Here is a 12,899-nt window from a genome sequence, read left to right as displayed (position 1 = left end):
GCGTATTCTTACATTATGTAAGAATGCGCGGGCAAAAGCCCCTGGAACATTGGTGCCTTGTACGCCGCGTGCAAAGGTACCACTTGAATTGGCTGCCAGGCCTGGTACGAAGCGCAGATTTCTCTGCAACTCTCCGTAAGTAGACATACGCTTTCGTAATGCAACGTAAGCAAAAGATGCTGCGCGAACCGGCTTTAATGCAACCAGGCGTCGGGAAGATTGGCTCTTGCTAGGAGTCGAGCCCCAAGCGCTCCGTCATTTAACGCTCCACCCCCGCGTCGGTGGAGCTGCTCGGATCTGCGCCATTATGGCCATTAGATACTCGGACAAAAATTGGTTGTTCCAACGTCAGCTCGTGCAACGACGTTATTGAGGATACACGATTACTAAAGCTATATCCGCACGACTTGGCACGACGCCGTAATCTCTAGTGATCGCATGACGCAACACGCTGTCGTCAACCACTTGACTGCGACCCGTCACGAATCGCCGCAGCTGCACTTAAGGGCAGCTGAGGCGGCTCAATCGTGGCTCGCTAGCGAGAGTTTGGACTTTCCTCGAGAATCGTAGTAAACCCGATCGACGCAGAATCCGTCGTGTGTTTGTGTCGGCATCCCTAACGAATTGCTTCAAAAGCTAAATGGGCAAAGCGGGTGAAACTGACGCAAAAGTCGCCCTTTGCCGTACTAGCGAGGCAAAGGCCACGCAGACTGCGATACCTTAGTGTTGAGACTGGATGCTACAAGTGGTGGCTGGGTGTCGCCTTCTGCGGTGTCAATGTAAATGCGACTTAAAGGAATGGTAAACTAATATTTGGATTTCAGAAAACGATGCAGGAGCTGTAGGCGGCACGCTACAATCCCCACAACACTACTAGTAAGGCGAGATCTCAAATGGACGACCGTATTTTTGGAAAAATAGGTCGAGATTGAACCAGGCCGACGAGGCACGTGACGTCAAGATACCTAGTTTCCTCCTCCCTTCACTTCGCTCCCTCAAGGCGGAGAAGATGCGAGGCCGTTCCCTCTCCTTCTCGCAAAAACACAAAACGTAAAGGTACCTGTGAAGTACGCCTCCTTTTTTGGAAAAATACGGTCATTCATTTGAGATATCGCTGTATGAGTGATGTTTAGGTGTTTGTAGCATCCCGTTGCACGCTTTTGCCGCCGTGTTTTGTGGAATCAAGATTTCGGTTCAGCATCACTTTAAGTCCGTTGGAGTGAGACGCGGTAGATGTGAAAAGCAGCGGAGCTCTGTTGCCAGCTTTCGGCAGAAGAGGGCCAAAGCCTCCAACGTACCTCAAGTCGTTGCTACCGTTGCGGTAAAGTTATTTTGTCTAACGGAGTGTCCGCATTTGTTTCTCTGCTTTGCTGACGCTCTCCCTTAGTGGAAGCCCGAAGCACGCTCATTTTGCGGAGCAGAGTGCCGCCGTACGTCCAAACACATCGTGTTTACCTTCCGCCTGTAGCAAAGAGCGGGGGTTTCCCCAGGAATTAGGGGGGGGGGGTGTCTAAATTTTTAGGGGGGGGGGGGGGCATTGAGAACAGAGGAGTCATTGCAAATGGAGGGGGTGCCTTCAGAAAAACAAGGGGGGGTGTACACCCCCTAAGGTGTGTTTGGGGAAATCGCTGGTAACGAGGATAGACTCGAAGACGTTCAGCTAGCACTGGTCAGCAAGAAGACGGTGGCTCATCTACTTCTATTCCCGGTTGGAGGCCGGAAGTGGTTGGGTGCCAGCCCCCGTCGGTGTCCCTTTAAAGGTCGAAGCAGGGCAACACAAACTTGCAAAGCTTTGCGCATCAATCGGCTTCGTGCAAAGTAACCAGGTAAGTCGCTTTTTTTTTTCTGCATCGCGACCGCTTGTGTGTTGCAAAGGTTTTGTGTGGCTTGGCGGAGTGCTAGCAAAGCGAGGGTCTCGCACCCCGGCCGGTTGCTTTGCGACGTAAAACTCCGTAACGTCTTCTCTTCGGTTTTTCGCATTTTGCACAGAGACCCTTTTGAGTTTCTTTTTATGCGGGGCTTGGCACTACGTCGCAAATCGCCAGTTCTTTCGGCTAGCTCGTGGCAGTCCGCAACGATTCTCGTCCTCGGAGGCTTTGCGGAGACTGCCAATTTCTGGGCAGTAGGTATCCGAAGGGCGTGAACGGAGGACGGGCGACCCTCGGGGACTGTGGGAATCGTCGTCCGAGGAAATCAATTGACCGAGCAGTGCCGGGTCGGTAGAGGCTCTAAACCAAGAGCCTTCTCCCTGCTGGGGACAATCTTGAGCGCACGTGGACAGGACTCCAAACGTAAGCCAAATCGTCCCTACTAAAGCTTTGCATTGCACCCAAGATCGGCCTCTGCCAAAGGGCCCACTTGGAAAAATTAATAATGTTCGGTCGGGGTAGTTTATTTATTTCGGGGTAATTAACTTTTCAATTAGTAAATTTATAGGCATGGTTTCAATTAGAAACTTGCCGAGAATCATCGAAAACCACTAAAGTAACTCGTTCTTGGAAGTATAAGTGACACGTACGGGATCTTGCGGCATTCCGTGAATACGCTCAATCTGGATGCGTTTCTAGGTATCAGTTTTCTGTCGGAGCACGTTTTTGCACCGGTGGTCCTGGCCCTTGTGGCTGAGGTGCCCGACGCACGTTCCTTCCCTCCTACGAGGGAGGCGAGGCGATGGCTGTGCACTTCGGTCACGAGGGGCAGGATCACTTGTGCAAAGGTGTACTTCGACGAGAAACCAAAATCTAGAAACGCGTTTGAATTGAGCGCGACTTCGGAATGCCATAAAATGCTGTACCTGCACCCTATACTTCCAAGAATTAGCTAATTTAGTGGGTCTCGATGATCCTCAGTAAGTTTCTAATTGAAGCCATACCTATAACTTCACTACCGTAATATCCCAAGATGAAATCAAAAGCAAATTGGGTTAAAAGAAGTAAATAACTTTCAATGTGCGATCAAAAAAAAAGAAAGTTTAAGAAATGCCAGTTTTAGATTCAGTGACCTGGAAAACTTGTAGTCGCAGGGAGGGATGATGAACCAAACTACTGTCCTTCCCAGCTGGCAATGTTCACTTATGTCTCGCCGTGCCTTAGTGACATCATTTCTGCCACAATCACAAACAAGCTAGCTTTCGGCGTTTTTGAAAAAAAAAATTGCAAATCGTGCCAAAAGCAAGTTATTTTTTGAGGGTGTGGCACCTCCCGGGATATTATGGTAACTCAAAAGTTAATTCCTCGAAAGTAAATGATAAACTAATTATACAAACATTCTTTAATGGACCCTGTGGTGGAGACCAATACAACGTTAACCTTTTTTTAATGTGCGATGCATACTTTTCGCAGGAACAATTTGGCTCACATTTTGAAAAACGAGCTAGATTTTATCTGAACCGATCCCACGTAATCGGCTTTTGGCTCAAATTGCAATGTGCATGGCGAGTAAGCATGTGGCCCAAACAGTTCCCGAAATATTTGTTTTTATTGTTTGGGCAGCTTCGAAAAATACATTTGATGCACGGTGAAAGGACAGGCAAAAGCCCTCAAAAAGACTGCGGGTAGAAATCGTCCCGTACACTTTGGCACCGCTTTCCCAGCTAAAGACCGAGGTCAGTGGTTCTCAAATGGGGGTCCGCAAACCTTTTGGGGTCCGCGAAGCCCTGCCTCGTCAGTCAAGCTCGGCAATAAAAGTTGTATTTTTTCAGATCGAGAAGAAATGTTTTGGTTTCTGGACGAGTTTTCTCAATTGTGTATGTCAACAAGAGAGGTCTGCTTCATATTAGCCCTTAAGTTATGTGAATTTACCAAATCATTAATATATGTAACCTGTACCTTTCCTCTCCTGTCACCACAAATGGGGCTCTTCATCATCTCAGCAGATCCACAAGGGTCTGCGAAACATCGATGGTTGAGAACCACTGACCTAGGTTTTCCCACCGTTGTTCCCAAGATGGGGCATCGTAACGAATGGTACGAGGAAACGCCCAATAAACCGTTTGGAGGCACACTAACACGCTCGTGACCCTTGCAACTACAATTAGGAAGCAGCATTGATCACGAGACTCCTACTAGGACGTGAGCAGCAAGTTGGCTCATTATGTGTGCTTCGGTGCAAGTGGGTGCATAGTTTTGAGTATTGCCGGTGGGATGTACAAAGAATAATTGCCGGGTGTGGCACACATGCCGCGACACGAGCCCTATTTAGTGAAACAAAATAATGCTGAAAACGTCGCCCCAAAAAGTTTGGGCAGTTTGTTGCACTCCGCACACAATTGTATATGGCTGCCGAAGAATGAACAGTACAATCGTGTTTCAGTTTTGATCCGTAGAAAGCAGCCAACTGAAGATGCTACTCAAGAACAGCTTTCTGTGGCCATTTGGAAGAAGCAAAGAGCCTTCATAGGTTTGATCAAGGTGAACAAGGTGCCCGATTGCCTATCACTACTGCACGCTAAATATCGTAGGCTGGTGCACTGGCTAAATTTCTTATCTATGGTGTAAACCAGTGTCGGGCGGACCTGCTAGCTAAGTCCAATTTGCTTTGCAATAGCTTTGACTGCGTTAGCTCGGAGAGAAGTCCCCGATAATAGTTTTGCTTTCATCTTTGTTTTTCACAGATTGTATCAACAGCTTGAAGAGCTTAACACGACTTCCGTTGATCAAAAATTGTTCCGGTCGTCTTTTCTAAAAGCTGTCGCTGACTACCAACTCTGGTCTACCGGGTTCCTGCGGGAAGCTCGAATGCAAATGCGTTCTTGTTTGGCGCACCTCAATCTCCGTCGTTAAATACCGCCGGCTGGGTTTTTGACCCGAACCGTGGAGACTTCCTCGGCAATACCGCACAGGTTCTTGCCGACGGCTATGTAAAGGTAGCCGTCGTTTCCAAACTGTTTACCCCAGGAGTTCCTCACAATGTAATAGGGAACATCGCCTGTAAGGTCATAGCCCACGATCTGAACTGCGTGGTTCCTGCCCGCGTCGCAATGGAACTGGATAACTCCTCCCAGATAATCCTGCCAGGTGGTGGCGTCCACGGCCACGACCAGCGGTCCGACGTTGGCAAGCATGTCGATCATCCTTTCCTCGTTTCCGACCAGGCGGTCGCAGGTGTAGTCCGAGACTTCTGCCGTGACATCACTTGCTGGATGCTGGCAACTTCCGGTAACGGCCTTGAACGGGTACACGCTGTCTCGGACGAGCTTGATGCGGTTGACCTTGAGCCACTTGAGTGCGGCGCAGGTGTCTCCGCCGTTGCAGCCATGGTTCGAGTTGTTGGAGCAGTCGATCATCTGCTGAACGCTGAATCCTGTCAGTGTGCCAGCGGCAAGCGCGTGCATGGTTTCCACGGTTTCCACCGTGCTGAATGCCCAGCAGGCCCCGCAGTCGCGCTGGTTGCGGACAGCCGTCACGACGCCCCGAGTCCTCCAATCGAACTTGGGCGGATACCTGGGAGACGTTGCACCGGGCAGCGCTAGTTGGAGATCGTCGTGTTCGACCTCGTTAGCCTCGGTCCGCGTGTTTTCCGCCGGCGCAAAAGTGGCGAGGAGTGCCCGAAATTCGTCCGGAGTGAGGTCGGAGTACGGCGTGAGACCGTACAGGGCGCCGTTGCTGTGGTTGCCGTGTCGGTTACGGTCCTCGATTCGAATCAGGGCGTCCCGGAACGCATTCAGTCGCTTGGAGTATTCGGCGCTGCCAGGGGCGTAGGTCTTGTTGTACCTCTTGACGTACTGTTCGAATGCGGCTTCCACGGACGGATCGGCGGTACGGTTGGTGTCGTCCGTTTCGGTTCGGAGGACGTGCAGTCGGCCGTCTCCGTGGTGCAGAGGGATCAGCTGGATGACGGCAACGAAAGCCAGAGACCGTGGGGTTAACATGGTCGTTGAGCGGGGTGGATTGTTTGTTACAATCGGTTATCTGGCGGGCAGGCATCGTATTTATCTTGGCTTATCGTTGCGCTCCATAGGTATCTGTCAGCCTAAGCGTTACTTCGTGCTGCATCGGCGTTGAATCCGTTGCGTGACAACGGATTGACTCGCTTTGTATCACAGTGCTTTGTACATACATGACACAAGGTATATGTTGCATGACAGGCGAACCCACTGATCGGTGGGTGAGCCCAAATGGCCCAGCCTGGCCCAACTGGCCCAACCGCCCAACCTGGAAGGCAGCGGAGAAAAATCAAGGAAAATAATACGAGTGGCTAAATGGCTAAATCCAGCACCCGATGCGAAGGGGTTAGCCACAGTTAGCCGGTTCGCCCCAAAATCCGAATCCGAATCCGAAAGACCAACGCGAAGAAGGACCGAGCTAACTTTCGATTCGGGGCCCGCCCCGATCGAGTGCAATTTTTCACCGTTGATTTATTTCGATGAACTGTGTCCGCTCTGTTTTGTCCTCTGCGATTGTTCGGGGTGAAGCTCTCTGCCTGCTTTGCCGACAGCCGCGCGCGCTCCGAAATGGAAGACTGTTCTCGTCCCTTCGCACTTCGCCCGGTCGTGTATCAAGGTGAGACCGATTCTACCACGACCAAAAACAGCTCGCCCAGATTCTCTTTGCTCGGGGCCTTCTGTTTTGTCCTGACGAGTTTGGCACAGATTTGTGCTGCGTAGGACACCTTTTTGGTGTCCTACGCAGCACAAATCTGTGCCAAACTCGTCAGGACAAAATAGAAAGGCCTTTAGTGCTTCTAAGCACTAAAGGCTTCTAAACCATGAGGCCCGTTCACACTCTTGCGACCGAGTACGACCGAGTACGACTGAGGCCCGTTCACACTCTTGCGACTGCTTGCGACCTCTTAAACCTGGGTTCCTTTAAACCAGAGAACACACTGGCGCCATCTATTGGGAAGCAGTGTAAACTCGGCGGTCCGGCATATTTTTTTTTATTTCTCGCGCAATATCCTTTCTTTTTTGGCTCGAAAAACTTTTGTCAATGTTATAAACGAGCCTTTCTATGGATATTACGCACATTTGACCTCGGAAATCCCGCAAAACCTTCGCTTTTGTGAAATGCAGTTCTAGGGTCACCGCATAGATGGCGCCACAATGTCAGTGTGTTCCCTCATTCTAGAAACATTTCAGAAGCTGTAAAGGCCCGTTCACACTCTTGCGACTGCTTGCGACCTCTTAAACCTGGGTTCCTTAAAACTTCTTAAACCAGAGAACACACTGGCGCCATCTATTGGGAAGCAGTGTAAACTCGGCGGTCCGGCATATTTTTTTTTTATTTCTCGCGCAATATCCTTTCTTTTTTGGCTCGAAAAACTTTTGTCAATGTTATAAACGAGCCTTTCTATAGGTATTACGCACATTTGACCTCGGAAATCCCGCAAAACCTTCGCTTTTGTGAAATGCAGTTCTAGGGTCACCGCATAGATGGCGCCACAACGTCAGTGTGTTCCCTCGTTCTTGAAACATTTAAGAAGTTGTAAGAGATATCGTCTCTCTCAGTCGTACTCGGTCGCAAGAGTGTGAACGGGCCTTAAGAGATCTCGTCTCTCTCAGTCGTACTCGGTCGCAAGAGTGTGAACGGGCCTTGAGAGAGACGAGGATCTCTTACAACTTCTTAAATGTTTTAAGAATGAGGGAACACACTGGTATTGTGGCGCCATCTATGTGGTGACCCTGGAACTGCATTTCACAAGCGCGAAGGTTTTGCGGGATTTCCGAGGTCAAATGTGCGTAATAACCATAGAAAGGCTCGTTTATAACATTGACAAAAGTTTTTCGAGCCAAAAAAGAAAGGATAATGCGCGAGAAATAAAAAAAAAATAGGCCGGACCGCCGAGTTTACACTGCTTCCCAATAGATGGCGCCAGTGTGTTCTTTGGTTTAAGAAGTTTTAAGGAACCCAGGTTTAAGAGGTCGCAAGCAGTCGCAAGAGTGTGAACGGGCCTTAAGGCGCGTTCACACTCTTGCAACCGAGTACGACCGAGAAAAACTTCTTTGGACCGGATGCGCTGGGCGGAGCTGGTCCTAAGAGATCGCAAGAGGCTTAAAAACCGGTTTGGTCTCTCTCAGTCAAACTCGGTTGCAAGAGTGTGAACGGGCCTTTAATGTTCACAAAAGTCGGCGGCGTAGGAAGGGGGGGGGGGGGGGGGGGGGGGAGGGAGGAGGAGAGAGAGGGAGGAGGGAGGGTGACGTGACGACAACGCAACTGAAGTTTTATTTTTCAGAAAACGGGCTGTTTTTGCTGGCAGGATGCCTGCTTGTCACAGCCGATTAGGGTAGGGGGGATTGAGAGGATAGGTGGGATAGGTACTGACGTCACAACATCCATTTCGCACCACCAGGGAAAAAAAGAGAGAGGGGGGGAAGCTGCTTTTGTACGAATTTTGAGTGGCTGGTTAATCTTCTAGAATCTTGTGGAGGGAGAATAGCCACGTCTGGGACACCCAGCCACTTGCGGCCCTAAGTGGCACGCATCCGAGTGTTGTTTGTTGTGCTTGCCTCTGTGTGTGTATGTTTTTTTAAGTAATTTTTTTTTTTTTTTTTGTCGTTTATGTAGCTCTGGCACCGCAGACCTCCTGATATGGAGCTCCTCACCTTGTCTAGTGTCGCAACTCTTTCCGAGTTGAATTTTTTATTATTATTATTAGTCCCGGTGAAAGGGGGGTTCCTCCTTCCCCTCTTCTCTGGTGGTGGCCGGAGAGCTGGCAGGATTACATCAGGTGCAGAGCATATAGTATACTTATGTGACACTAGTTTTTAGCTTGATCATTAAGTTAGCAAAGACATGATCAGCTGAGTGCAGCTTAATAGCGTAATACGAGCAGGAGCTCGGAAAATCTGTCGAGCCTGAAATCAACTGATCAAAACACTCTGCCCACCTGGACTTCAAGAGGCTTTAAACATGAAAAAAAAAAGGAAGAAAAGGCCTTGAGCTAGCTAGCATACACGATGAGAGCAAATAAGCTTGCTGCAATAAATGCAGATTCTGGTTTTCTTTCGGTAACTTAACCTCAGCTCCATTTGACCAGATGTCGTACGACGAACGTAGCCAATTTCTCGGACCCCTGAAAGTTGCACCGTGTTGTAAATAAAAAGAAAGGCGGTCACCCGTAAAATAAAAGAGCAGTGCCTGCGTGGGCCTGCGGAAAAGACGCGGGGTCTCGCATGACGAGGTGGTGACCGGTGCGGCCGGGGGCACGGGAGCCCCAGAAGGAAGGAGGCGTCCGACACGGATGGTGGCTGATGGCGTACTCATTTATAGGAGGGAAAACAAACATGGGGGTCAAGCACCACGGGGACGCGACCCTGACAACACGGGCCCAATGGTGCACAGTGGCGCCATCTAGGTAGTGTATATAGAAACTGCAAAAAATTTAAATACAACGCACCGATCGTTAAAAGGTCTAACCTGCTGCAGAATTGCCGTACGTGCGAGTTTAAAACTGGAAAAGATGGCGACAAAGCGAAGTTACTAGGGAGTTTCAACTTTGGCGCTATCTTTTGTGCCTGCCATTGTGCGGGAATTCCACATATTCAAGAGGAAGGTACATTTTCGAAAAGTTTGACACTCGGAGCGCCTCACTTCGAAAGATATCCCACTTGAGCTTCACTTTATTCGAGTGTTGCTTGACGAAGTCTCTTTCGGGATCACGGTCTAAGATATATGAAGACCTCTCACTAGTCGCCTGACTGGCGGATAGAGGTCGTGTACACTCTCGCCGCCATTAGGTTGCTTCAATTTGGTTCGTTTCAATGTGCATGCGCTGTTGTGTTGCCGTCTGATATTGTTTTTGCTTAATTTTGTGATACAGATGTGTCTCTTGTCACAACCGATGAAACAGTGGTACTGTGCTGCTTTAAGGACTATGGCGTGATCTCGAGCCTAAGTTGTGGGCGTTCTTACTAACACCTTCGACGCATCTGATTGCGTTCATCGTTAATTTCGGCCATGGTCGGTGTCAAAACGACTGAGTACAGGGCGGATTAACCTCTTCTATGGCCGTACCTGATGACACTAGTTTCCAGAAAAGTGAACTAGTGAAGAGACTAATACATGAATGTGAAGAAGCAGGTCGACAACTTGATTAGCAATGTGCTGAATCGGGGAAACACGGAAGAAACTCACAAATTTACTACCTGCTGTTTGGTTTTCGTGGACACTTATCGTTTTGTGAGCTTCACAGACTAAAAAGGTATTGCATAACGGCTCGGCGAATTTATAGAAACAAATGATTACTCGTTGGCCCGTTTTATTTAGTACTACTCAAGAAATATTTCGTCAGTCCTATCTAGGCCGTGTACGAATTTTCTTTAATTATTGGCCCTGCTAAAGTACTCATTAATTATATTTTACAATTTTGGCATTAGTAAATAAACTATTATATGGACATTTGCTTACGGCATGCTCAAGATATAAGACGGGTTCGTTTTTAAAGTCATCTTTTCAGTGTGCCACGTCACGTAGAACTTGGCACGTGCACCACGCGAGTTGTATAGGCATGGATTCGTCCCCAGTTTTGAGCCTCAACTGCGCAAAACAGTTTCACAAACACCATGAAAGCGGAGAGATCTCTGGCGCAGTGTTCGAGCCAGTGTTTGTCGAGGTCGGAGCAGAGCAATGCACGTGCACCAGATAGATAGCAACGGAACACTTTTTTTTCTCTTTAGTGGTGTCATTTAGTCTGCGAAGACGCCTTTGTCTGAGGCTACTGGGAGGCGTGCCAATGGGCTTTATCTGGGCGATCGTTTCTCAGCTTCTTCCGTGTCGTCTGTCCTCGTGTAAAGAGTATCTTGTGCTGGGGACTGTGCAGGCGCAGCCCCCTAGCGTGGTGCAGCCCCGCGATGGCCTGCAGCTCCTCGAGCGTCTCGGCCCCGACGGGTGGCGGTGCCCAAGGGCCCAACCGCCTTGCCGGCGAGAAGTCTCCCTACCTGCTCCAGCACGCCAACAACCCCGTCGACTGGTCAGCACCCGCTCCCTCACTCCATGCCTCGCTCGCTTCAAAACACCCTCCAAATCCTCGGGCGTACCCGCCAACGTGAGACGGAGGAATCGTAAGCGTGGGGTCGAGGTTAGGTTGTGCAACCGGCTTCTTCCCGTTGCGCAGCTTACGCTTATTTGTCGTAAAACGTCCGACTCGATGCAATTGGCGGCGGAAGACAATATGCTTGGAATCGTAAACTGCAAACGCTGGGAGGAATTTCGAGACAATGTGCCTCGTTCAGATCGACGAGAATTGGAAAAAGGACTGCGGGTCAATTTGGACGAGAAAGGTATGATGAGACTCTTCGTAAGTCGTCTCAACGGGGTTCTTGCTTTCTCGTGCTTGTACTATGTCGACGGCGTCGAGCTTTTTCCAGTTATTCCGAGATTGAATCTCTAGTTCCATGTCAAAGCTGTTTATTTTAGCACAAACAATATGTAAAGCTAAATCCTCCAGTTTGTGCATATGGGTTAGGTAAATGATTTAGCTTATTAGAAATGTTATCTACTTTAGCTATAAGAAGGGCTCTATGTATATCCACAGATTACCCACGGATCATCTGCCTATATCCGCAGCAAGCTGGCAGATGCGAATAAAAATTATTCATATGTAGCGGATTGTGGATCAGGTGCGGATGCCAGGGGCTGCAGATGCAGGCCGCGGATGCGGAAAACCACGGGTTCGGATTTACGTTTTTTTGCCGAGGTGGCTCATAAACGCGTGTAACCTCACAGTGTAGAGTGAATAAGTGAGTGATACTATGAAGGTGCATCATTGAACGGTATTATGGGGTAAAGTACTCTCGCAAATAAAAGGTGCCGATCGGGGAAAAAATTGTTTTTAACGTCGAGAACGATCTGATTCTTATTAAAGATTGCTTTAGAACATTCTATCTCACCAAAAATGCTGTCCCTAGAAAAAGTAAAGAATGCAGGAGTATCAGTCGTGCCAGGAAAGTGTGTTCTTGTTTGGCAGGGAAAGAGCGGAAAATGTTCTTTGGGCAAAGAAAAACCCAAAACGTACAAGCCAGAAGAAAGTAGAAGCCTGCAAGTGCCTTCTTCACCTGCAAGTAGATGGAGGAAACCGAATTCAATCCTCTGAAGTGGAGGAACTTGCGCCAGCGCACGTTTCCACACCTCATTCTTGTAGCGCAGTTTGTGCGTGCCATCCCAGCATCAACGAAGAGAGATTTATCATTAGCGGGTATTAATTTAAAGGGAAACTCCGCTCAATTTGGAAAATTTCGGGATAATGAGTGATTTTACATTAAAAAGCGCTGATAAAACATGCTACGTCATTTGCTTTGCAAAAATGAAATATGTATGGTTAAATCTTACTTTAAACATGAATAGAAACCGAAACATCACCTCCGTCTGGCAACATTGGCCTCGGGCTGCCAAAAACATGACTATCACGTGGTGCAAGATATCACACGATCCTCTACGATGGGCAGGATTGGGGTGGGCCGGCGGGCCTCCGTTGGAGCAGCGCGTGCAAGGCGCAAGTGTCGCCTGCACCGCACTCTTCACCACGTTTTGGTGTCTACGACATTCGACGACATCCGCACAACTGCTGTATCAGTTTGCACACGTAATGTGAACGAAACTCCGAGAGACAATAATCACAAACGGTGAGGTGAAGAAGGCCGTTGTGATGCAGGAGAGAGCAGTAATGGTGGGACGGCCGGACGGCTCCCTAGAAGTGCGCTGCGCTGGTGCGTTACACCAATCATGTGGACATTGCTGAGCGCCGAGAGGAAGCATTGCTGATGTCACTTGTTACGCTTGCCAAGAGAAGTCGAAGCAAACAGAAAGGGGCAGTGGTGATGATGTTGGCTACGCCAACGCTGTAGCCTTGACTGCACTGTTGGTTGCACCTCGATTCGCCCGCTAGAGTCAGCAGATTTCGGCAACTTGGCACATTGCAAATTTTGACGGACCATTTAAGAAACATTTAGACAAAACAGGATGTTA

General features: G+C 49.0%; 2 protein-coding genes across 5 annotated transcripts in view; one reads left to right on the top strand and one right to left on the bottom strand.

The window, feature by feature from the left end:
* Window positions 1-3,458: 3,458 nt before the first annotated feature.
* Window positions 3,459-6,251, bottom strand: LOC8025779 (cathepsin O). Its single transcript, XM_002399189.5, has one exon. The coding sequence runs from the start codon at window positions 5,867-5,869 to the stop codon at window positions 4,778-4,780; it is 1,092 nt and encodes a 363-aa protein (XP_002399230.2). The 5' UTR covers window positions 5,870-6,251; the 3' UTR covers window positions 3,459-4,777.
* A 10-nt stretch (window positions 6,252-6,261) lies between these two features.
* LOC120835956 (spermatogenesis-associated protein 20) overlaps window positions 6,262-12,899 on the top strand; it is a 37,770-nt gene continuing 31,132 nt past the window's right edge. For 3 of the 4 annotated variants that reach the window (XM_042294635.1, XM_042294633.1, XM_042294634.1), the window contains exons 1-2: window positions 6,268-6,500; window positions 10,756-10,905. In XM_042294635.1, coding sequence (XP_042150569.1) covers window positions 6,364-6,500; window positions 10,756-10,905 — 287 coding nt within the window. In that variant the 5' untranslated portion in view covers window positions 6,268-6,363. Of the gene's footprint in view, window positions 6,501-10,755; window positions 10,906-12,899 lie in introns of all 4 variants that reach the window. The other variant, XM_040215444.2, reaches the window with a different exon arrangement.

Source organism: Ixodes scapularis, unplaced genomic scaffold (genome assembly GCF_016920785.2).
Source record: "Ixodes scapularis isolate PalLabHiFi unplaced genomic scaffold, ASM1692078v2 PGA_scaffold6__148_contigs__length_123643588, whole genome shotgun sequence".
NCBI lineage: Eukaryota > Metazoa > Arthropoda > Arachnida > Ixodida > Ixodidae > Ixodes > Ixodes scapularis.
This window is presented reverse-complemented; position numbering and strand designations above follow the sequence as displayed.

Bases quoted from the DNA above. Each gene is read 5' to 3' on its own strand.
- LOC8025779 (XM_002399189.5), bottom strand. From the start codon at position 5,869: ATGTTAACCCCACGGTCTCTGGCTTTCGTTGCCGTCATCCAGCTGATC.